Here is a 24,202-nt window from a genome sequence, read left to right on the forward strand (position 1 = left end):
GATATTAGGAAAAATTTTTTCACGGAAAGGGTTATCAGGCATTGGAATGGGCTGCCCAGGGAGGGGGTTGAGGCACCATCCCTGGAGGTGTTCAAAAGACGGGTTGATGTAGTGCTGGGAGGTATGGTTTAGTGATGGTGATGCTTCTTGTTTGTTGTGTGGGTGTCTATTTTTGTCAGTTAGGTTGACGGTTGGACAAGATGATCTTTAAGGTCCCTTCCAACCTAGAAGATTCTGTGATTCTGTGAATATCGTGTTGTTCTTTATTTTTCTGTACCTGGGAAGAAGTAAAAGCAGTGACCACTCGTGCAGTGATGGATGCCTTCCGCAAGCCAGAGACAATTGATAAAACGTGGCATCTTGAAGTACCGAGCCCAAGGATTAATTTGATAATTATTATCTCCATTTTACAGATGGAAAATCTAAATAACAAAGAGTCTGAAGACTTGTTCAAACTTAAATCTCAGTTCAAAGAATCTAGGATAGACTAGTTCCTAATCCTCCAATTAAATTACATGATGAAGTGATACTCCCTAATACGTTCTTGCATAAGTATGACAATCAGCTTACACACACAGTTGCGTTTATACCAATGGAGATGTCCTTTTTTCTGCATATTTTCTTGATGCTCATCAAGCACTTGGGGATCCTTTTTTCAAGGCACGTGGTTCTGCCACGTATTCAGATACAAAGAGACTGCAGTCCTTTAAGAGAGACAGTGGATCTCAAAAGCCACCAACAGGACTAACAAGCCTTCGAAACTTCGTGTGTTGCTCGGAAACAAGGGTGAATTACTCAGGAACAGAGATTTGTTTCTGAATGATTTCTTCTCTTGTAGCTCAGCTCCAGGTCTTTGCAGCTTGGTGAGAGGAAGGTGAAGGATAATGGCTGTGATCATGTGCGGGGCCTACGCTGAGCCAGCTGTGATTTGTGGCTGAAACAGGAGCGAGTTATTTGAGGGGTGCGGTGGGTTCTAGAGGTTTTCCTTGGACTGATGGTGGCCAGGTTTCCAGTTCTGGCCCCAAAGGCAGCCATAGCCTAACCCTTTTTACAGCCCCTCGCTCTGTGCAGGGTGGGGACCTTTCTACAGACATCTTGAGCCCTGTGTCCAAGGACACTGGTTGGCAAATACCTTAATGTCCTCTGAAACACAAAGGTATTTATACAGGAAGAGGAGCGGAGATGTTTGACTGAAGAACAGAAGGTGAGGATGATGGAGGATCAGACAAGTACCTTGACCCACCAGCAGCAAACACACAGTGCTCCCATGAGCACTCCCAGTGCACAGTGACAGCCCTCCTGCGTCAAGACTTCCAGTTACATTACCCAAGACATATATAACCCGAGGAAGCCAAATGGCTTTTGCTATATAGACAATTTTGATCTCCTGCTAACTTTGAAGTGTTGTATTTTCATAATACTGTAGTTCAGCGTCACAACAGCAAGGTCAAGCACATATTTTTATAAGAAAAGACTATCTGTTGAGTGTGAATTAACTTGCTGTACCTAGGTTTAAACCTTTTTTTATTAGTACCTGATTGTTCTCCAGTTCATTTTCCCTGCTAAAGAATCATTTGACCTGAAAATAGAAAGGAAATGAAGCTGGTTAGAAGCAAAGGGTTTTTTGGTGAGTCGCCGTCTGCCTGTGCTATACTTTAAATCATATTTCCATTAATTTCTGACAGCTCAATGACATAGCAAGGGATCGATCCCATTCTCTGTTTAAGACAATGGAAAATCTCTTTCCATCTGCAGGGTTTACCTCTTGGGGAAAAGCAAAATGAAAGGACAAGTTCTGGCTGGAACAGGCAATAAGTTTCATTCACGGAGAATGTGAGAAATCAACTGACATTTTTGCTGTCTGACCTCTGTTAGAAACATCTGCAGAGAAAGCAAGCAAATTAGCAAAATATGTCCTTTTTTTACTTAGGTTCGTTTAAGGTCTCAACGTTAGTTGCACGTGTGTTCAGAGGAAAAGATGAAGCAAAGCTTTATTTCCATCAGTGCCGTTGAGGTGCAGAGGGGATAGAAATGGATGTCTGCATGATGCCACCTCTCTCTGCTGTGTGTGTGCAAACCTTCAAATGGAATTGCATGCAACCATTAGGAGCCCGTGTTATTCTACACCCACATTTTGCAAGAGCCGGTGGAGGTGGAGTGATACTGGCCTGATAACGAGGGCCGTGGTTGTTGTTTGCCATTTAGAAACAGGAACAGAAACTGAAATAACTTGAGCAAATAGGCTCTGGCTAATGTGAAGGGGCGTGATTAGTTCTTATCAGTGGGTTTCTTCTGGCGCTCTGTGTGGCCGCAAAAGCACTTGTGACATCCTTTGTGTGACTTTGGTATGGGCTTACCCGGTGTTAGCAATACTGGGATTGTTTTCCAACCCTTTCCCAAGTCTGGCCAGCCAGGCAGTGTAGGTGCCCAGCACCCTATCCCTCCCCACTCCTGCTGTCAGCCACCTGGCTTCTAACACAGCACACATGTATGTTAATATAAACATACATGTTGGCGTTAAGACATCACTTGGGGGTATTGTTGCTGTAGATAAACTCTAAAACTTCATTCTACCCCAGAAATAAATTGAGCTACAAAGTTCTGGACAAACGTAGTTCTTGTCTGGCTTGATGTTTTTTACACTGGTCAGCCGTGCCATGCAGCGATATCCAGCTTGGCTGGAACCTTATCCAGCTTGGCTGGAACCTTGTTTAAATCAGATTTCAATCCAATTTCTTTGCTCCAGTTCCTATCTGCAAGATGGGATGTAAGGGAGGAATAAAGGGTCCTTGCAGTCTGGCTTTGCCTTTGCAAGGGGTCTTATTTCTGAACGTTTCCCAGTTTGATATTTGATGGTGTGATTATTAACAAGACTTGATCTTGCACAAAATGTTTGGCACATGGTGGCCAAAGGTTCAACGTAAAGGTTCAGTACTGTTTAATACTCAACTATTTGCCTACTTACTGAGCATATACATTGGTATTTAACCTTTGCTGCTCTGGGCTGTCTCTAGCCATGAGTCTTGAGGAGAAAGGGAAGAACAAGGGACGTTTCACTGTTTAGTGCAAATGGTAAAAGCACCAAACCAGGTCTTTTGGATGTGTTTATACTTTCTCTTCCAGCTCACTTTATCTCTAGTCGTAGCACCAAGAGAAAAAGGGGACTTGTTAAATTGGAAAATATTTAACACACGTCTCAGTGTAAACACTGGAAGGCAGTGCTCATGGCACAAGTATTCGCTTGCGTTCAGAGTTACCTCATCAGATACGGGAATGCTGGTTGGTTGGGAGCACTTTCCCAGCTATGTGTCCCTCTGATGAAAGTTCTCAGTTGTGCTTAGAGAGTCAGAGATTCCATTTTTCCCTTCCTTCAAAAAGATCTGCACAGCCTACAGATGGTCTTCTTCCCAGCTGTCCACAGAACTTTAAAGCAGATGTAGCAGAATCAGCCTTCAGTTATTAGCACTGAGGCCATCATCAAAATTAATTGATTTATGAATCGTGCCTTTGGTCCAAGAAGAACCTGTTTCTCCCTCAAACTGAAACAGCGTTCTTCGTGAAATGATAGAATATGACCATAACCCACCCAAATTTGGCCACAGTCAAGCTGGAGCCAAACAGATTTTGAGGCTGTGACAGAATTGAACAAGTCTAATACCATCAGCCTCACCACAAGCTTGCTGCCAAGACACAGAAGATTCCAAACTAAGTATACACAGGAGTTTCACTGAAAGAAAAAAAGAATATTGACAAATGTTCTATGAAGGCACCAGCACAATTATTTTTTTTTTTTCATAAAGTTCTTTGCAAAACTTAGAAAGGGGCAACCTCTTCTAAAGATCTGCTGCCAGCTGGTAAAGGAGACTGGTATAGACTTGTGCATCTACAAATATTCCTTTAGGTCTGATTTCCACTCCTTTTGGTATTGCTGGAATGAAATGCGGGGAAGCGTCAGGCTGCCTGCCAGCTGGTAAAGGAAAGGATAAAGACTTGCGCATCTACAAATATTTCTTTAGGTCTGATTTCCACTCTTTTTGGTATTGCTGGAATGAAATGCGGGGAAGCGTCAGGCTGCTAATGGGATCCATGGCACTGATACAATCTCAGCTTTGCAGCAAGAGACTTGGAGACTGTCCAAATTGCCTTTTTTACATGGCACTGATACAATCTCAGTTTTGCAGCAAGACTTGGAGACTGTCCAAATTGCCTTTTTTCCTGTTCCCCTCCAGTTACAGAACTGGGGCAAGAGGTTGGTCCAGCAGAGTCTTCAGCCTGTGCTAATGTAGTAAAACCACAGATTCGCAGCCTACAGTAGCAAATTCATAGCTGTCAGAGAACAAAGGGGCTCAAGATTGCTAACATTTCCACCACAGGCAACCCTGGGAGGACGAGGAGGAGCCAGATCTGTCGGTGGAGTATCTCCTGAATTGGGTGTGAAAAGCCCCTCCAAAAGCAGAGGCAGAGCTCTGGACCGAAACCGTGGGGGTGGGCTGTAACCAGCTCAGGAAATGGCCAGTTTGCAGCTGGGTTTCATGTTCCAGTTGTGCCTGTGACGCAGGATCCTACAAAAGGCACATTGTAAAGGAGGAACTACCTGAGCATAACAGCTTTTTATGGTGCTTCCACCTCTTCCAGGAATTAATGCCCAGTTAATTCTTTTTGAAGAGTCCTCCCCAAACTGCAGAGCGTGGCAAGTATTAAGTAGCCCTTAGGAGGGTGGGTGGAAAGTTACTCTGCAGAAGGGGGGTCCTGAACATGAGATGTGTGTCAACAGCCGTACTACCGGCGATAAGGACTTTGTTTGCTGCACGGTTGTGTCAGCCCCGTTTCACGTGGCTTTCAGAAGCCGATGTGGTAATAAAAACCTGCACTTGCACGTGGAGTGATCACACCCATTGCCACAGAATTGGCAGAAAGTTTTTCTATTTTCTCTTCAGGACGAAATTGCATTGATGATTTAGTTATAACTAGTTTTCACTGACTTCCTTTGGTTTAAATTCCCTTCAGCCAATACAGCAAATGCATGGCAGGGGAAGGGAATTTAAAATTCTGGAGAGCTGCCGGGCAGAAAAGGACCTGGGGGGGTTGGTCGACTGTGGGCTGAAAATGAGCCAGCAGTGTGCCCAGGTGGCCAAGGAGGCCAACAGCATCCTGGCCTGTGTCAGGAACAGCGTGGCGAGTAGGGCCCGAGAGGGGATTGTCCCCCTGTACTGGGCACTGGTGAGGCCTCACCTAGAGTACTGTGTCCAGTTTTGGGCCCCCTACCATAAAAAAGATATTGAGGTGCTGGAGCGGGTCCAGAGAAGGGCGACAAAGATGGTGAGGGGTCTGGAGAATAAGTCTTATGAGGAGAGGCTGAGGGAGCTGGGGGGGTTCAGCCTGGAGAAGAGGAGGCTGAGGGGAGACCTTATTGCTCTCTACAACTCCCTGAAAGGAGGGTGTAGAGAGGTGGGGGTCGGTCTCTTCTGCCAAGTCACAGGCAATGGGACAAGAGGAAATGGCCTCAAGTTACACGAGGGGAGGTTCAGGCTGGATATTAGGAAAAATTTTTTCACTGAAAGGGTCATCAGCGATTGGAATGGGCTGCCCAGGGAGGTGGTTGAGGCACCATCCCTGGAGGCGTTCAAAAGACGGGTTGATGTAGTGCTGGGAGGTATGGTTTAGGGATGATGCTCCTTGTTTGTTGTGTGGGTGTCTATTTTTGTCAGTTAGGTTGACGGTTGGACAAGATGATCTTTAAGGTCCCTTCCAACCTAGAAGATTCTGTGATTCTGTGATTCTGTAGGTTTGCTTCAGAACAGACGCTGCCTTTTCATAGCATTGCCTTGTGCGCTCCTAGAGAGGGGATGATGCAGAGAGAGGATTTCCTTTTAAAATTTGTCATCCCTGAAGGTTCTTGCCGAAGAGCTTCAATTCCTCCTTTTACAAAGTGGGTTTTATGAGACATAATGAGACAGTGCCCTCTGGTAAGTGCAAGTGTTAGGCAGCAAACTATAGGATTTTACTCAAAGTCCAGGTATCTCCCACAGAGGTGCATGGGTTTTAAACTGAAAGAGGGGAGATTTAGGTTAGATATCAGGAAAGAAATTCTTTCCTGTGAGGGTGGTGAGACACTGGAACAGGTTCCCCAGAGAAGCTGTGGGTGCTCCAATGTCTGGAGGTGTTCAAGATGAGGCTGGATGAGACTTTGAGCAACCTGGTCTGGTGGGAGGTGTCCCTGCCCAGGGCAGGGGGGTTGGAACTCAATGATTTTTAGGGTCCCTTCCAACCCTAACTGTTCTATGATTCTATAATGAGCAAGAGTTCCTAGAGATCTGGAGGTGTTCAAGACAAGGCTGGATGAGGCTTGGAGCAACCTGGTCTAGTGGGAGGTGTCCCTGCCCATAGCAGGGGGAGTTGGAACTCAACAATTTTTAAGGTCCCTTCCAACTCTAACCATCCTATGATTCTACAATGAGCAAGAGTTCCTAGAGGCACCACCAGCTCCAGGCTACTGAGATCCTGGCTTGAGGTCCTACACAGTTCCTGGCACATGAGAGGTGTTTCTTGCCCACCTTCTGCAATGTTTTCAATGAATAGCTTGGTGTGTGTCCAAGAGCCAAAAATTGCTGGTCACTTCTGACAACTTAACCAGTCAATCTACATAATCAAACCAAATATTTATATAAAACGTTGTTTTGACACATCGGGAATGTATTGAGCGTAGTTTACTGACATACTGAATTTAAAAAAAAAAAAGAAAGCTACCTTCAGATACAGCTGGAATTGAAAACCTAGTAGCATTTCCGTGAGGTATGGCAATATGAAAGCAAAGTGAAATAGAAATAGAGTGGAAACTCCAGATTTTCAATTCTGACAAAAACAACTGGTGATTGAAGTAAGGTACACAGATTTCTGAAATTCTTCCAGTTATAGTAATCGGATTTTAAAGATACTTTTCTTTTCAGATAGATGATATTTATCTTGACAGAGTCTTACTGAACAGTTTCATTGTTTCACGCATTTCTCTTTGGTCCTTTGAAAAGAAAGCAAGTTTGTTCTTTTCATCTGTAGCCATTCCCTCAGTAGCTGTCATTTATTAAGTAGAAAAAAAGGATTGTGTTGTATTTCTGTATGCATTTGGCTTTGCATGCAGCTATATTTTTCTTTCAGTAGATGTATCTTGGGGCTTGGGGAATTGTCTTGATGAAAGGGCCACTTTTTAAGCCAAAATATCTTTATCTCTTAAAAAGCCTCGGTTCCTGTGGGCTAGATTTTTTTCAAAAAAAGAAACTCTTAAGAAATCAAACGTCATCATCTTAATAATGCTGGCTTTTAGTCATGTTTTCTAGGGTAAAACCTGCAACTCTAGCTATAGAAGTACCTCTGCAGGTACCTCTTTAGTGGCACTGGATGCTTCATATTAAGAGCAACAACAGCCAGTACGCTGACAATAGAGGGGGAAATCTGTTTGCATTAGCTTCTAGTGCCTTCCTTTTAATAGAGGAGTTTTGAAAAGCATCTCAAGGACATCAATCTCTGCTTTTATCTAATAGCTCAGGCCTGACAATAAATGCTCCAGTTGAAACAGGTATTTTTTTAAATGCCTGTCCAAACGAGAGAAAGATGGGTATTTTTTTTAAATGCCTGTCCAAACGAGAGAAATCAAATCCTGCTTTCCATGCGGCTGCCTGAAGTAAAGTTATGTGCCTGGTGGTAAAACTCTCAAGAATCAGACCTTTGGGAAGCAGAGAGGAGCCGTGGCTTTCCTTCTCAGCTATGACAGCATTTCATCCTGCAACTCCTTAAAATCCTTGCAGCCGTGAATATAGTCCAGCAACCTGGAAGGGTGTTCAGGCTGCCCAGGGAGATATTCACAGTATCCTCCACTTCTACCTAAAAAAGCTCTTTACTGAGCAGTAGTTAGAAGATGCTTTGGGAGTAGAGAGGTTTTTGTTTCCCCACCACCATCAGGTTTGAAAAGGTGTCTAAATTACAGTTTCTCCTTTCCTCAGACTTCCACTTCACGCTTTCAGCAATAATATGGGGGAGGCACCCACTCTTAGCAGCTCTTCTTCTTATCTTTCATTATCTTTCCAGGGCAATAGTGAATCCTGCTGCATTCTCTTCAAGGTCCTTCTTTCATGCTAATCCTTCTTCATGGTTTAAGGAAATATGTCGAGCCTCTTTTTGTGTTTTCTGCTTGCTTGCTCGGCACTATTCTGGAGCGCCTGTCTCTGCAACATTTTTTTCATGCTAATCCTTCTTCATGGTTTAGGGAAATATGTCTAGCCTCTTTTTGTGTTTTCTGCTTCCTTGCACTATTCTGGAGCGCCTGTCTCTGCAACATAGAAGACTTAAGTATTGTATCTTGCCCAGAGAAGCTGTGGCTGCCCCATCCCTGGAGGGGTTCAAGGCCAGGCTGGATGGGGCTTGGAGCAACCTGGTCTGGTGGGAGGTGTCCCTGCCCAGGGCAGGGGGTTGGAACTGGATGATCTTTAAGGTCCCTTCCAACCCAAACCATTCTGTGATTAACTATAGGCAATAGATTCTGCTCCAGAAGGCAGGTGTTGTCATCAGGTGCTATCACACCAAACACATTTGTAGGGGTTTTTGTTTTGGTGTTGGGTTTTTCATTTTGTTTTGGTTTGCTTGTTTTGTTTTTGGTTATGTTGTGGGTTTTTTTGTGTGTGTGATTTTAATTCTATCTGTAAATCCATTTATCTGCAAATAGAAGAAAATCCTTTGTTCCATGGGAAAGCAATACCCCGCATGGTTTCACATGACAGCTCACTGCTAAGGATTTCTTAATTAGAAGGGTTTGGATTAATTTTCTGTTTCTTAAAACTGGGCATTTCTAATCTATAGAAGTCCCATGGGCCTGACTCCCTCTTATTGCAGACATCAGATGGGATGACAGCCCCCTACAGAGCTCTCTATCAGGAAAATGTCCTTTTTTCCCCTCCAAAATCAATTCCCCAACTCATGCAAAACTAGGAAAGGATGTTAAAACCAGTGCCTTCTTTACCAGTAAGGCTCCAAAATAATTTTGAAACAGTGTAATTGAGACTGAGTAGGTTTTTTTTTGTTGGTTTTTGGGGTTTTTTTTGTAATGGTAATGTCAATATGGTGTGACACAATATAGGCCATATAAACTCTTTTTGCAGCTGCACTGCTGCTTTGGAAATAATTATGTTTCCATTAATGCAAATGGTCCAAAAAGTCAACTTATCATGCATCTCTCAAATCCAGAGAGTGCATTACAAAAACTCTTTTAGAACATCTTGCGCTGACTATTTAGGGGAGGTAAAGGGGAAAGATTTCACAAAATGGAAAGGGGATAATTGGATATGCTGACTATTTAGGGGGGGGGGCAAGGGGGAAAGATTTCACAAAATGGAAAGGGGATAATTGGATATAGAGCAAGTACAGTGTTTTAAGATAGGAGACACCGAGGAGTCCTGGGATCTGGGAATTGCATTAAATTCCCTTAAATGAGCAGCATGCAGTGTATTAACTAACATTATAATAGGATTTACAGAATGCATGACTTTACTATGGAGGTCTCAGCCAATTATAACCTCTTTGTGCAAAGAGGAAAATTCTACATAAAAGGTTACGTGGAAGTTCTAGACAGAAAAAAAAAATAGTGATACTTTGCAGTTTATAAACTGCAAAGGAATGCAAAAACGACAATGCTCAGATGAGAACAAAATTATTTAGTGTGTTAGTCAGACTGGTCAAGGCACTTGAGATGTCTTGTGATATCTGTGGCTTCTTGGGACAGACAGACCGGTGCATATAGAGTAGCCAGAGCAAGAAACAAGCTTTTCTTTATGGAACTTGTTTTTCGGTCAGAGATATATTTTTTTTTTGAGAGAAATGACATACGCGACTAACTCTTGCCAATCCTGAAAAGCACAGTCTAGGCAGGCTGTGAAATCACCCTTGGTGGAGAGGAGGGGACCCAAATTGGCCAGGGGAGGACCTCTTTAGGAACGGGAAAGTCAAGGTCACCCCTCTGCTCCACATGGTCCTGCTGGGGACATGGCCCTGGCCCTGGCCAGGTGGCAGAGGTGGCTCTGCATCCCTTCCTGTCCTCTGCATCCCCTCCTGTCCTCTGCATCCCCCCGTCTTTCTGCAGCCCTGGACTCCCTGAGGATGTTATAACATGGCTTTATTGTTCCTTTGTGTTTGAACTTGTTTTTGAGTAATAATCTGCTTTTTTACAGCCCTAGTCTTCAGCTGTCTGTGTCTGGTCTTATGCAGAGGGGATGTGAGAGAGTTGTTTTATCTTCCGTGCTGTTGCTCTTTAAGAGAGGAGTATTAATTGCCTGTCAGATTGTTTTATGACCTTGTCACACAATGCAACAGACTCCTTTATTTATCTACTACGAAGCACTGAATTATCTTCAAAATGAGCTGAAGCAATGATTACAAGATGGGCAATAAACAGATTAAAATCAAACTCCAATAGAAGGGAGGAACTGCAGTTGTCCCTGCTAGATATAACCTTTGAAGACCAAATGGATTTAACACAGCTTTAGGCTGTAAAAAATACATTATTTTCAAACAAAGTCTTTTTTGACTGGTTTTGCTCACCGTCTTTGGCACCTTCATGAGGCACTAAATATTGTCAGAAGCAGGAGAAAGAGAGAATGTACTTGAATCCTAGTAAGTAAATCTTTTGACCTTATCAGTCTGACCACTTGCTAATCAGTCTGTCGTGCACAACAGGACAAAACTAAACAGAAATTTAGTCTACTGTGTCTGGCCCAAATTCCTCACACCCACCGTGCTGGGTATTTACTGGTTGCTACCACCAATGTAGAAATAGATACTTTTCCCTGATCTCTATGACTGTCCACAAAGTAATTTTAATCTCTGAGTGGAAAAGGTGCTAAATAAACACTATATTAAAAATAAAAAAAAAAAAGTATTTAAAAATAGAAAGAAGGATATGTCATTTCCAGTTCAGGTATTATGGAAACCCCATAGAAAGTACAAGAATCATTTTTTCTAGCTGCAAATGCCCTTAGGGAAAACTTTTGACAACCAGTTTCTTTAAAATAGGAGATATTTTATTTATTTTCAGTAGTGTTGAACCAGCATTTAAAAAAGAAGGAGAGCACGTTTTTAGGCGTTTGATATTGACTTGTCCAATTAATTTACTAAATGTATGGCACTTGAACAGACCTGTGATGGATGTACAAATGACTGAGTGCCTCGCTGCAGGTTTGTAAAGCGGGTGATTGATGTATCACATCATTCCGTTGAGTCATGGAACTGATTTATATGCTCTGTGCTATATAGACATTCTCTTTGTCAGTTGGGACCGTAAAAACCCCCACAGGCAATTGTCTGCTATTCAGTCTTTGCCATTCACTGAAATTACACATAATTTTAGCCTGTGCATTTGCAAACTGTGCTTTGCCATTTCCATTTGAAAACGCTTTTGTGTTAAACATTTTTTACTCGTCTAAATAAATATTATCCATAATAACCCTATATCAATCCATTACAAAACCATGAAAGTACGTACTGCATTTAGATTTAATCCCTGAAACAAAGCCTGTTCCCACCTCACTCCCATGTTGCTTTCACAGCTGATCCTCGCAGCTGCGGAGAGAAATCTGGGCAACAGAGAAATCTGAGATGTTGGTTTTCATCTTGCTAAAGCTATAAGATCTGCAATAAAATCACGTTTGAGTCCCTAGTCTTCACATATACACATGGTCAAATTTCTAAAGTACACCTATTGGCAGACACATCAGCCCTGTGGGCGGAGATACGTATTCAAATGGACTCAATTCCAAATTCCATCAAAAACCCATTAGTGACACATTTATATCAATAACTAAAAGAGCTTTAGTGCAGTCAGCTAGAAACAACTATTGAGGAAATAGCTGTAAGCTATGCTGATGAAAATGAGTTTTCCTTTTGAGACTGTCAACTTGCAGGATTAAGCTGCAACTTTGACTTGTGATGGTCCAGAAAATACAGACTTTCTGCAGCCAGAAGTTGCTGAATGGAGAGAAGTACAAAATACCTCCTTTACTGTCCTAATTGCTCATACTGAACCACTTGCTTTTCTAAAACTCTCTTTGGTTTTCAGAAGGTGCTACAATACATATCTGGAGCAGAATATGATGACTGGGTTGACTTGTATATGAAAAAATAGTCAAACAGAAGCCATGGCGTTCCAGATTCTCAAGCTAAATTGCACATAGTATACAAATATTTCCTTTACTGGTTTTAATATCTTTTTCCTTTGGATTATGTTGGAAGTATCCTTGTCAATACAACATGGAGCATTGAAAACAGGGCTGTCCAGCAGATTATGTCTCCAGTTGTCACTCTTATGAAAACAAGGTACAATTTCCAAACTCAGTGAGCTAAACCCCCATCCTTCAGTCTTAGGGAGTTCAGCAAAATATACTCTGAAATCTGGAGTAACCAAGTGTAAAGGCAAGAACTTCCTACACATGAATATATTAAATTCCAGCTCTAAATAAGTTTGACTCTTCTATTTTGACAGACTGTTCCAGATTCCTGTAACTCTTATGATTAAAGTCTGCTTTTAATGTTCAGTCTTTTATTCCATGGAGAGGAAGAGGGTCCAGAGAAGGGACACCAAAATGATCAAGGGAATAGGAAGCTGCCATGTAAGGAAAGGTTGAGAGAACTGGGTTTGTTCAGTGGAGAAGGGCCACCAAAATGATCAAGGGAATGGGAAGCTGCCATGTGAGGAAAGGTTGAGAGAACTGGGTTTGTTCAGCCTTAAAACAAGAAGGCTTAGGGGAGACCTTATCACCATGTTCTGGTATTTAAAGGGTGGCTACAAAGAAGATGGAGACTCCCTTTTTACAAGGAGTCACATGGAAAAATCGAGGGGTAACAGGTACAAGTTACTCCAGAGGAGATTCCAATGGGAGACAAAAATAAATTTTTTTCACAATGTGAACAACCAGCCATTGGAATAATGTCCCCAGGGAAACGGTGGATTCCCCAGCACTGGGCACTTTTAAGATTCAGCTAGACAGGGTGCTAGGCCATCTTGTCTAGACCATGCTTTTGCCAAGAAAGGTTGGACCAGATGATGCCTGAGATCCCTTCCAACCTGGTATTCTATGACTCTATAAATATAGTTCTTTTCCTGCTAGCAGCTTTTCCTGGTTACAAGAAGGGACAAAAGGGAAAGCAAAACTCATTGAGATGATCTTCTGAAGTGTTTCCTGAATCACTGCATGGGGAGATTCCAACACGTGCAAGACAACAACATTTCTCACATCAAATGTCAGCCTGAGCCATACGCCCATGGCACCACTGGCTTCTTTGTCCTTTACTCTTCAGCAATCTCTTCCCAAAGGATCCTACTTACCAGGGCCTCTACCAGCCACTTCAGAGTTGATCTCATCATATAGATGAAGGCAAAAAATTATATTGTTTGGCCTCCAAGGCCTTTCCCAGGCATTTGTTGCCCTGATATTATTTCACATCCTCCCCCATGTGTCTCCATGTGGGGCAGAAGAAAATTCTGTGAATGAAGGGCTGTACTCCTCAAGGAATGGGTAAAGTTTCTGCTTTGTGGGGTGTGGGATGTACCTTCTGAGCTACCCTTCTGAGCTGAGGTCTTCAGTAAGCTACTCTCCGTGGCACCCAGGGCTGCCTTCTAGAAAAATCACAGTTAATTTAAGACCCTGCAGCGTGTACTGAGTAGTTCTAATTATTCCATCAAAGTGCATTACCGTGTTTCTGTCTTTATCAAGTGTAATCTGCCATCAGGTTGTTAATTTGCCTGGGTTTATTAGAGCCTCTTATAGTCCTCTCCAGATTTGATTTCACTGAACAATTCTGTTACCTGAACTTCCTTTTTCTCACCTACTTTACTTTTCCAAATTATGTTTTATTGCAGCACTTTTCACATATATTGGTTCCAAGATTAATTGTCCCATACTGAGCTTTCAGGATTTCCATTTCCTCTATTGTGTATGTGCATATGATTGTGTATTAACTAGCACTTATCAGGGTGTAAATCACATGGTACCTCATTGCCAATGCAGATCGTTAAATGTAGGAGGGCTTTTTATCCAAAATGTGTGAGAAAACCGTCTTTCCCTAAAAAGCCCAATCAGATCTGTCACCAAACTCTTTCTTTATGGAGACCTAGTCACATATTTCTTTTTCTCATCTCCACATTTTCCTAGTCCATTAAAAGGCATTTATTTTTATGACGCCTCTTTACACAACGTATTTCACCTGAGACATATTGTTACCCCATTTCAAATGCAGGTTTCTAGAAGTTGTGTGTTATTTATAGGAGAGATTTGTAAGTAGACCTATCTCAAATAATTGACCAACCTTTGTCTTGGGTACATTCCTCATTTCTGACCCAAGACTCAAAAAATGTCATAGAAGTGCTGAAATCTGACTGAAATCAAGACCTCTCCTATATATACACAGGAGATTTAAATGGATTTTAATAGTAAAATAAATTCCTGCTCTTGGTCTAATACCATGATCCAAAAGCATCTTTGAGAGTAATTAACTTCCAATAAGCTGCAAAGGACTTCTCCAAAAAGGTGGCAACAACCCTAAGAGAAAATGTCCCTGATAATCTTTCACACCAGGCAGGTGGAGGAAGACAGGACAATTCCCTTGGCAGCCTCCATCTGTTTTGCACCACCAGCCCCACAGAAGTGGCCAGAGAGGGTGGAGACACCAATTAATTTGGGAGTCTTATCAATGCTTACAAATATCTAAAGGGCGGGAGTCGAGAGGATGGGGTCGGGCTCTTCTCAGCGGTGCCTGGTGACAGAGACACCAATTAATTTGGGAGTCTTATCAATGCTTACAAATATCTAAAGGGCAAGACACCAATTAATTTGGGGGTCTTATCAAGGTTTACAAATATCTAAAGGGCAGGAGTCGAAAGGATGGGGTCGGGCTCTTCTCAGCGGTGCCTGGTGACAGGACAAGGGGCAATGGACACAAACTAGAACATGGGAAGCTCCATATGAACATGAGAGAAAATGTGTTTACTGTGAGGGTGGCAGAGCCCTGGAAGAGGCTGCCCAGAGAGGTGGTGGAGTCTCCTTCTCTGGAGACATTCCAAACCCACCTGGACGTGTTCCTGTGCAACCTGCTCTGGGTGGGACCTGCTCTGGTTGGACTAGATGACCTCCAGAAGTCCTTTCCAACCCCTACCATTCTGTGACCAAACCCCTTTGCCAGACCCACCATATTACACCTGATGTGGGGACTGATGCCTCCTGGAGTTAATGGGACTCAGCCCCCCCTGAGCCCCCAGTCACGCAGCAGTGGCTGCACTGGACACACAGAGCTGCTCCAGGCACTTTTAAGTCACGTTGCTCTAATGGGAGAAAACACATTAGTTTGCTCTTATCCCTCCTCTCCTCCTTTAGCTGGGGGCAGCGCGGGGGTTTTTGTTGAGCTTTGGAAAGAAAAGACAGCTCTAAACATCCAGGGCTTTGGTCTAGTGGATAAAGATGTGTTCGTGGTGCTTCAGGACAAACGCCAGCTGATAGACAGGGCAGCAGGAGCTTTTTTGGACAAAGAGGAAAAGAACAGAACAAGCCTTGAACCTAGCTGTTGGCTTTGTTTGAGAGACAAAAAAAAAAAAGAAAAAAGAAGATATTTTTGAGCTCGTTAACAAGTCTGTTATCTTTTGCTTATTTAGAGAAAGGTCTGAAACAAGGGCATAGCAATACAGGATACACAGATCATGCAGGGTGTAAAGGATTTTTTTTGTGTGTGTGTACATGAGTATGATTTACCTCTAATAACCCAGCTTGGTAAACCCTCATCTGAGAGATTTAAATCACGCCTAATTTTCACCACGTTCCCCTCTCCCTATTTACTGGAGGGCTAAGCAGGTCTAAAAAAAGGTGGTTTGCCCGCTTTTCAAAACCACCTTATTTACACCGTGCATTTATCGTGCGGCGCTGCAATTTATATTTTGAAAGGAAATTTAACCCTCTTCATCAAGCCAGTTTGAGTTTTACCCAACCTGAAGTATGCGAGATAGACACGGAAAAGCGAGGAATGGTTATTGTAAATCATTACCCTGGCAGCTCTCCAAAGCCCTGAGGGCTTCAGCTGTTACACTGGTAAAGCAGATATAAGCTCCCATATAACTCATCCACGTTGGTTACAAGAAAAACAATAATATACCTATGTAAGTCAGCCATGTGAAAATTAGCGTGGTTTTCAGGCAGTGCTTGCAAATTATCTAGTCCACTGCACACAATGCAGAAAAAAGGCCGTGAAATACAGAGATAATACACTCTCCTAGAAATAATAGAGGAGACTTAGTAGAGGTTACATCAGTAATCATTTATAAACTCCAACTGACACATGCCGTAATAGAAAAGCCTGGGGAGGTGGAAATGGAAGCATATCACAAGGAACAAAAACCATCTCATTTAAAATACCTTCAGTTTCAATATAACCTTATTTACATTAAGTCAATTTTTAAAGACTCTACTACATAATTGCCATCAGGGTAAACAAGCAGTAATGATTTTTTCTCCCTGGTTTTGTGTTGAAAATAAGAACAGGAATACAGACATGTTCTATACAGACATGTTCCCTTGGGTGATGTGGTTTTAATCAGGTTGGTTTTTATAAGGCCTTTTTCAAACTGATCAGAATAGCCTGAAATGTGTCAGAGAAAGCTTGTTGCCTAGAATAAGCCTTTTAATAATATTTCACAGCTGATTTCTTTTTTGAATTAATTTGCCCTTGAGCCAAAGGACAGGATCAGTAGGACCCTGGTATGTGTTGGTGTTGGGCACAGCACAAAGGAATTGTAATCCCTGTCCCGGTACCTGGCTGCAGCACCGAAAAGCAGAAAAGGAAGAGTAATGGGGAAAAAGAAACAAGAATTAGTCAGGAGAGACAACTGGTGCACTCCAAGATCCCTGCTGATTTAACAGAGACCACGTTCTCTTCTCCTTGAAATATAGACTGTCTCCGTTCAAGTTCATCGGTTCAAAGAGGAGGGAGTTGTTTCACGTTTGTGCCATTCCTAACCCCTGAACAGAATCTCACCCAGCCACTCTCTTTAAACCTGGAAAAGGTCAGGCAGGGAGCTCCTTCAGCCTTCGTTATTAAAAGCTTCCTGCCTGCTTTTACTGTAGAGAAAGAGGCAGTGACCTTACATTTAATCACATCAAAGGCTCCGTGCTTTAACTTACTTAAAAGACTCCTTATGCCGGGTAGCTTTATCCAAGGAGTCCTTCTCCAGACGACATTATTTTTAAAGCAGTGGGCAAAATCTCCCCCTCGTTGCCAACTCCAGCTGCTGAGTAAGCAGCCTCTCTCTGCTGCCGGCAGTAACGAGACATGGAGAGGGGTCTGGGGGAACCCACGTTCAGCCAAATCTATCCCATATGCCTGTAAAACCTAATGGAAATCAGGCGTGAGGCCCTACAGCTGTACAGGAGCCCATGTGATTTACAGCAAGGCAAAGGATTTTTGCAGAATCCTCCGTATTCGGGGCTTTCATTTTTTTTTTTAATGCTTCAGCCTGAGCGAAGTTAATCTTCTTCATGAAGTAAAATGGAGGAGTAATTAATATGTTTCACCCAAAACGCCTTTGCTGGGTGTCTGACGCCCGGGACTTCCATTTTTACCTGCTGCTTGAATTTCCCTGTTTAAAAATGCAGCAGATGTAGCACGGAAAAATGTTTCTGCTGTGAGCTGTGCTGGGTGGGACCTGCTCTGGTTGGACTAGATGACCTCCAGAAGTCCTTTCCAACCCCTACCATTCTGTGACCAAACCCCTTTGCCAGACCCACCATATTACACCTGATGTGGGGACTGATGCCTCCTGGAGTTAATGGGACTCAGCCCCCCCTGAGCCCCCAGTCACGCAGCAGTGGCTGCACTGGACACACAGAGCTGCTCCAGGCACTTTTAAGTCACGTTGCTCTAATGGGAGAAAACACATTAGTTTGCTCTTATCCCTCCTCTCCTCCTTTAGCTGGGGGCAGCGCGGGGGTTTTTGTTGAGCTTTGGAAAGAAAAGACAGCTCTAAACATCCAGGGCTTTGGTCTAGTGGATAAAGATGTGTTCGTGGTGCTTCAGGACAAACGCCAGCTGATAGACAGGGCAGCAGGAGCTTTTTTGGACAAAGAGGAAAAGAACAGAACAAGCCTTGAACCTAGCTGTTGGCTTTGTTTGAGAGACAAAAAAAAAAAAGAAAAAAGAAGATATTTTTGAGCTCGTTAACAAGTCTGTTATCTTTTGCTTATTTAGAGAAAGGTCTGAAACAAGGGCATAGCAATACAGGATACACAGATCATGCAGGGTGTAAAGGATTTTTTTTGTGTGTGTGTACATGAGTATGATTTACCTCTAATAACCCAGCTTGGTAAACCCTCATCTGAGAGATTTAAATCACGCCTAATTTTCACCACGTTCCCCTCTCCCTATTTACTGGAGGGCTAAGCAGGTCTAAAAAAAGGTGGTTTGCCCGCTTTTCAAAACCACCTTATTTACACCGTGCATTTATCGTGCGGCGCTGCAATTTATATTTTGAAAGGAAATTTAACCCTCTTCATCAAGCCAGTTTGAGTTTTACCCAACCTGAAGTATGCGAGATAGACACGGAAAAGCGAGGAATGGTTATTGTAAATCATTACCCTGGCAGCTCTCCAAAGCCCTCAGGGCTTCAGCTGTTACACTGGTAAAGCAGATATAAGCTCCCATATAACTCATCCACGTTGGTTACAAGAAAAACAATAATATACCTATGTAAGTCAGCCATGTGAAAATTAGCGTGGTTTTCAGGCAGTGCTTGCAAATTATCTAGTCCACTGCACACAATGCAGAAAAAAGGCCGTGAAATACAGAGATAATACACTCTCCTAGAAATAATAGAGGAGACTTAGTAGAGGTTACATCAGTAATCATTTATAAACTCCAACTGACACATGCCGTAATAGAAAAGCCTGGGGAGGTGGAAATGGAAGCATATCACAAGGAACAAAAACCATCTCATTTAAAATACCTTCAGTTTCAATATAACCTTATTTACATTAAGTCAATTTTTAAAGACTCTACTACATAATTGCCATCAGGGTAAACAAGCAGTAATGATTTTTTCTCCCTGGTTTTGTGTTGAAAATAAGAACAGGAATACAGACATGTTCTATACAGACATGTTCCCTTGGGTGATGTGGTTTTAATCAGGTTGGTTTTTATAAGGCCTTTTTCAAACTGATCAGAATAGCCTGAAATGTGTCAGAGAAAGCTTGTTGCCTAGAATAAGCCTTTTAATAATATTTCACAGCTGATTTCTTTTTTGAATTAATTTGCCCTTGAGCCAAAGGACAGGATCAGTAGGACCCTGGTATGTGTTGGTGTTGGGCACAGCACAAAGGAATTGTAATCCCTGTCCCGGTACCTGGCTGCAGCACCGAAAAGCAGAAAAGGAAGAGTAATGGGGAAAAAGAAACAAGAATTAGTCAGGAGAGACAACTGGTGCACTCCAAGATCCCTGCTGATTTAACAGAGACCACGTTCTCTTCTCCTTGAAATATAGACTGTCTCCGTTCAAGTTCATCGGTTCAAAGAGGAGGGAGTTGTTTCACGTTTGTGCCATTCCTAACCCCTGAACAGAATCTCACCCAGCCACTCTCTTTAAACCTGGAAAAGGTCAGGCAGGGAGCTCCTTCAGCCTTCGTTATTAAAAGCTTCCTGCCTGCTTTTACTGCGGAGAAAGAGGCAGTGACCTTACATTTAATCACATCAAAGGCTCCGTGCTTTAACTTACTTAAAAGACTCCTTATGCCGGGTAGCTTTATCCAAGGAGTCCTTCTCCAGACGACATTATTTTTAAAGCAGTGGGCAAAATCTCCCCCTCGTTGCCAACTCCAGCTGCTGAGTAAGCAGCCTCTCTCTGCTGCCGGCAGTAACGAGACATGGAGAGGGGTCTGGGGGAACCCACGTTCAGCCAAATCTATCCCATATGCCTGTAAAACCTAATGGAAATCAGGCGTGAGGCCCTACAGCTGTACAGGAGCCCATGTGATTTACAGCAAGGCAAAGGATTTTTGCAGAATCCTCCGTATTCGGGGCTTTCATTTTTTTTTTTTAATGCTTCAGCCTGAGCGAAGTTAATCTTCTTCATGAAGTAAAATGGAGGAGTAATTAATATGTTTCACGCAAAACGCCTTTGCTGGGTGTCTGAAGCGCACGGGACTTCCATTTTTACCTGCTGCTTGAATTTCCCTGTTTAAAAATGCAGCACCCAAAACGCCTTTGCTGGGTGTCTGACGCCCGGGACTTCCATTTTTACCTGCTGCTTGAATTTCCCTGTTTAAAAATGCAGCAGATGTAGCACGGAAAAATGTTTCTGCTGTGAGCTGTGCGCTAAGGCTCTGATAAACGCCTTGTCACATTTGCTCTGCTTTGTACTTGGAAAGATTCTTATTTGTTTGCTTTTATGTTTCTACAACTCTCTCCTTTTTTTTTTTTTTTTGTGTGTGTGTGTGTGTGTGCACCGTTTCCAGGCAGGGATGGTTCCATCAGGGATGACGGGCTCTAAGCAAAACTTTCTGTTCCGCTTTCGCCTTTTCTCCACAAGGATTAGGTGGGGCTGAAGAACGAATGAAAGGTCTAAAGTCTGCCTCAGAAAAGCCCCTTCTTGACCATTTCGTCTCACCCTTTACACTTTTGCCACCTTCACACCTGTGTGCAGCTGCTCAGCGCTACACACAGGATGGTGGGGTCATTTATAACACATCAGCACGACTCCAGGCAAACCAGGGCTTTTCCTTCTGCTTAAAACACCCACTGAATCATCCATCTCTTCTTTGGGAAAACTCCCTGAGCCAAATTCTTACTTCTAAAGAAATAGCTAAATATGGGTTGGAGGAAGGGTGGTCTTGCAATTGTGGGGCAGAAAGGAAAAAATTAACAAGTCCCGGTCCTTTTCATTGTCTTGGAAAGATAATGCCACCACTCTACACCTCAGGTTCTGTAATGCAGGAAAATACTTCAGGGAAATAGAGTGTTACTACTAATCTATTCAAATACTGTGAGATAACACCACAGCACTTTAGTGAAGAACCTTTTGTTCTTGTGCTGTCCCTGGGTATCAAAGTTCAAGACGGGAAGCAGAGCCCAGATGTGAACAACATTCTTGGTCAGCAGAGTTTTGGATTTCAGAGAATCCCCTCTCTCTGAGGCAAGCACAATTCTGTCCAGGTGGCCAAGAAGGTCAACAGCATCCTGGCCTGTATCAGGAACAGCGTGGCCAGCAGGACTAGGAAAGTGATCATCCCCCTGTACTGGGCACTGGGGAGGCCCCACCTTGAGTGCTGTGTCCAGTTTTGGGCCTCTAACTACAAGAAAGACATTGGGGTGCTGGATCGTGTCCAGAGAAGGACAACGGAGCTGGTGACCATTGAGGGGCTGCAGCGGGCCCAGAGAAGAGCAATGTAGCTGGTGAGGGGTCTGGAGCACAAGTCTGGTGAGGAGCGGCTGAGGGAGCTGGGGGTGTTCAGCCTGGAGAAAAGGAGGCTGAGGGGAGACCTTCTCACTGTCTAAAACTCCCTGAAAGGAGGGTTTAGCCAGGGAGGTCGGTCTCCCAAGGAAATGGCCTCAAGTTGTACCGGGGGAGGTTCAGATTGGATATTAGGAAATATTTCTACACTGAAAGGGTTATGAAGCCTTGGAATGGGCTGCCCAGGGAAGTGGTGGAGTCACCATTCCTGGAGGTATTTAAAAGACAGGTAGACATAGTGCTTAGAGATATGGTTTTGTGATGGTTTTTGTCAGAGTTGTGTTGATGGTTGGACTCGATCATCTGAAAAGTCCCCAGACAATTCTATAATTCTATGAAACTGGGAAGTACAGACCCAATCTGAAAGGTCCCCAGACAATTCTATAATTCTATGAAACTGGGAAGTACAGACCCATTATCAGCATGAAACATGTAAACAAAGTTTGGGGGGAGGAAAGAGTGTCTTACTTTGTTGCTTCTCTGGCTCTCCCAGGAGCAGGACTCGTCCTCCTGAGGAACCATCCCTCGTTGGAAAGGGTGGTCGCTCTGGCAGGTCTGGCACAGTGGAGGCTCCAGCTCCGAATCCCCTGGAGGTAACTGCATCACCGTGGGCCCGGGGTATTTGAGGCTGGTGTGGGGGTGCTTCTCAACGCCGACCATCGGGCTCTTAATCCACCTTCGTACCTGCCGACACAGAAAGAGGTTATGGACTCTCTTTGCTTGATGTCAGCAGCTGAGATGGTGCAGGAGGGTTTCTGATGTGGATAAAGGCACAGATTGGGGAAAATAATCAGATACCATGTAGGGTCAGGATCAATTTTCTATAGGAGAAAGCACTAGGCCATGTCAGGGTATGTGTGTGGACACACACCACAGCCAGGCTCTTAAGCACATACTCCCAGCTGGACGGATCAATTCCGCTTGTGGAGACAAAGCAGACTGGTTTTGCAGGTATTCAGCTGTAATACTATAGGCTTTATGCAGTCCTTTTCCAACAGCAGTATCTTTTGTTTCATCTCTGACTTCATAGAATCATAGAACGGTTTGGGTTGGAAGGGACCTCAAAGGTCATCCAGTTCCAACCCCCTGCCCTGGGCAGGGACACCTCCCACCAGACCAGGTTGCTCCAAGCCCCATCCAGCCTGGCCTTGAACCCCTCCAGGGATGGGGCAGCCACAGCTTCTCTGGGCAACCTCTTCCAGTGTCTCACCACCCTCACAGCAAAGAATTTCTTTCTAATGTCTAATCTAAATCTCCCCTCTTTCCTGTCACTACATTCAAGAATCAGTTTCTTAAATTAACTTGCCCCAAATTTTGACCTCGACTCCTCAAATCTGCCTGCCCCTGCCTTCTCCTCGTCTCTGCAGGTCCCCGTCCAGGACCTGGTGCACTATGGCAGGAAGGACACTATTTACGAGCACCATCCACCATGCTCGCAGGGCTCCATGCCAGCCTTGTGCGCTTTGTTTGCTCTTCCTTTCACTTCTGTGACTCTCTCTGTTCTGCCGTGTGAATCAAAAGTATTGGATTTTCTAACAGGGTTTAAATGAAGAGTCAGGGACTTTTCTGAGCTCTTTTTCCGAGTAATTTTGTACCGTGAAAGCAGAAATCGCTGTATGAGCTGTGCTATATTTGCACTCATTCTTATCAAAGCTCTCTCATTTGCATACAAAGGATAGATGGGGATGTATCAGGACATGTTTTACCAGCCCAGAGGGGGAATCATAGAATCATAGAATCGTCTAGGTTGGAAGAGACCCTTGGGATCATCGAGTCCAACCATCTACCCTACTCTACAAAGTCCTCCCCTACACCATGTCCCTCCCAAGAAGGTCAACAGCATCCTGGCCTGTATCAGGAACAGTGTGGCCAGCAGGACTAGGAAAGTGGTCATCCCCCTGTACTGGGCACTGGGGAGGCCCCACCTTGAGTGCTGTGTCCAGTTTTGGGCCTCTAACTACAAGAAAGACATTGGGGTGCTGGATCGTGTCCAGAGAAGGACAACGGAGCTGGTGAGGGGTCTGGAGCACAAGTCTGGTGAGGAGCGGCTGAGGGAGCTGGGGGTGTTCAGCCTGGAGAAAAGGAGGCTGAGGGGAGACCTTCTGGCTCTCTCCAACTACCTGAAAGGAGGGTTTAGCCAGGGGGGGTTGGTCTCTTCTCCTGAGTCACAGGCGATGGGACAAGAGGAAATGGCCTCAAGTTGTACCAAGGGAGGTTCAGATTGGATATTAGGAAATATTTCTACACTGAAAGGGTTATGAAGCCTTGGAATGGGCTGCCCAGGGAAGTGGTGGAGTCACCATTCCTGGAGGTATTTAAAAGACAGGTAGACATAGTGCTTAGAGATATGGTTTTGTGATGGTTTTTGTCAGAGTTGTGTTGATGGTTGGACTCGATCATCTGAAAAGTCCCCAGACAATTCTATAATTCTATGAAACTGGGAAGTACAGACCCATTATCAGCATGAAATATGTAAACAAAGTTTGGGGGGAGGAAAGAGTGTCTTACTTTGTTGCTTCTCTGGCTCTCCCAGGAGCAGGACTCGTCCTCCTGAGGAACCATCCCTCGTTGGAAAGGGTGGTCGCTCCGGCAGGTCTGGCACAGTGGAGGCTCCAGCTCCGAATCCCCTGGAGGTAACTGCATCACCGTGGGCCCGGGGTATTTGAGGCTGGTGTGGGGGTGCTTCTC

General features: G+C 43.9%; 1 protein-coding gene across 1 annotated transcript in view; it reads right to left on the reverse strand.

Moving 5' to 3' along the window:
* SGK1 (serum/glucocorticoid regulated kinase 1) overlaps nucleotides 1-22,051 on the reverse strand; it is a 63,412-nt gene extending 41,361 nt beyond the window's left edge. Inside the window, exon 1 of the mRNA XM_014943621.1 lies at nucleotides 21,983-22,051. Within this exon, the coding sequence (XP_014799107.1) occupies nucleotides 21,983-22,036 (54 nt within the window). The 5' untranslated portion in view covers nucleotides 22,037-22,051. The remainder of the gene's footprint in view (nucleotides 1-21,982) is intronic.
* Nucleotides 22,052-24,202: the final 2,151 nt, after the last annotated feature.

The sequence above is a fragment of the Calidris pugnax genome, unplaced genomic scaffold (assembly GCF_001431845.1).
Source record: "Calidris pugnax isolate Ruff unplaced genomic scaffold, ASM143184v1 scaffold119, whole genome shotgun sequence".
NCBI lineage: Eukaryota > Metazoa > Chordata > Aves > Charadriiformes > Scolopacidae > Calidris > Calidris pugnax.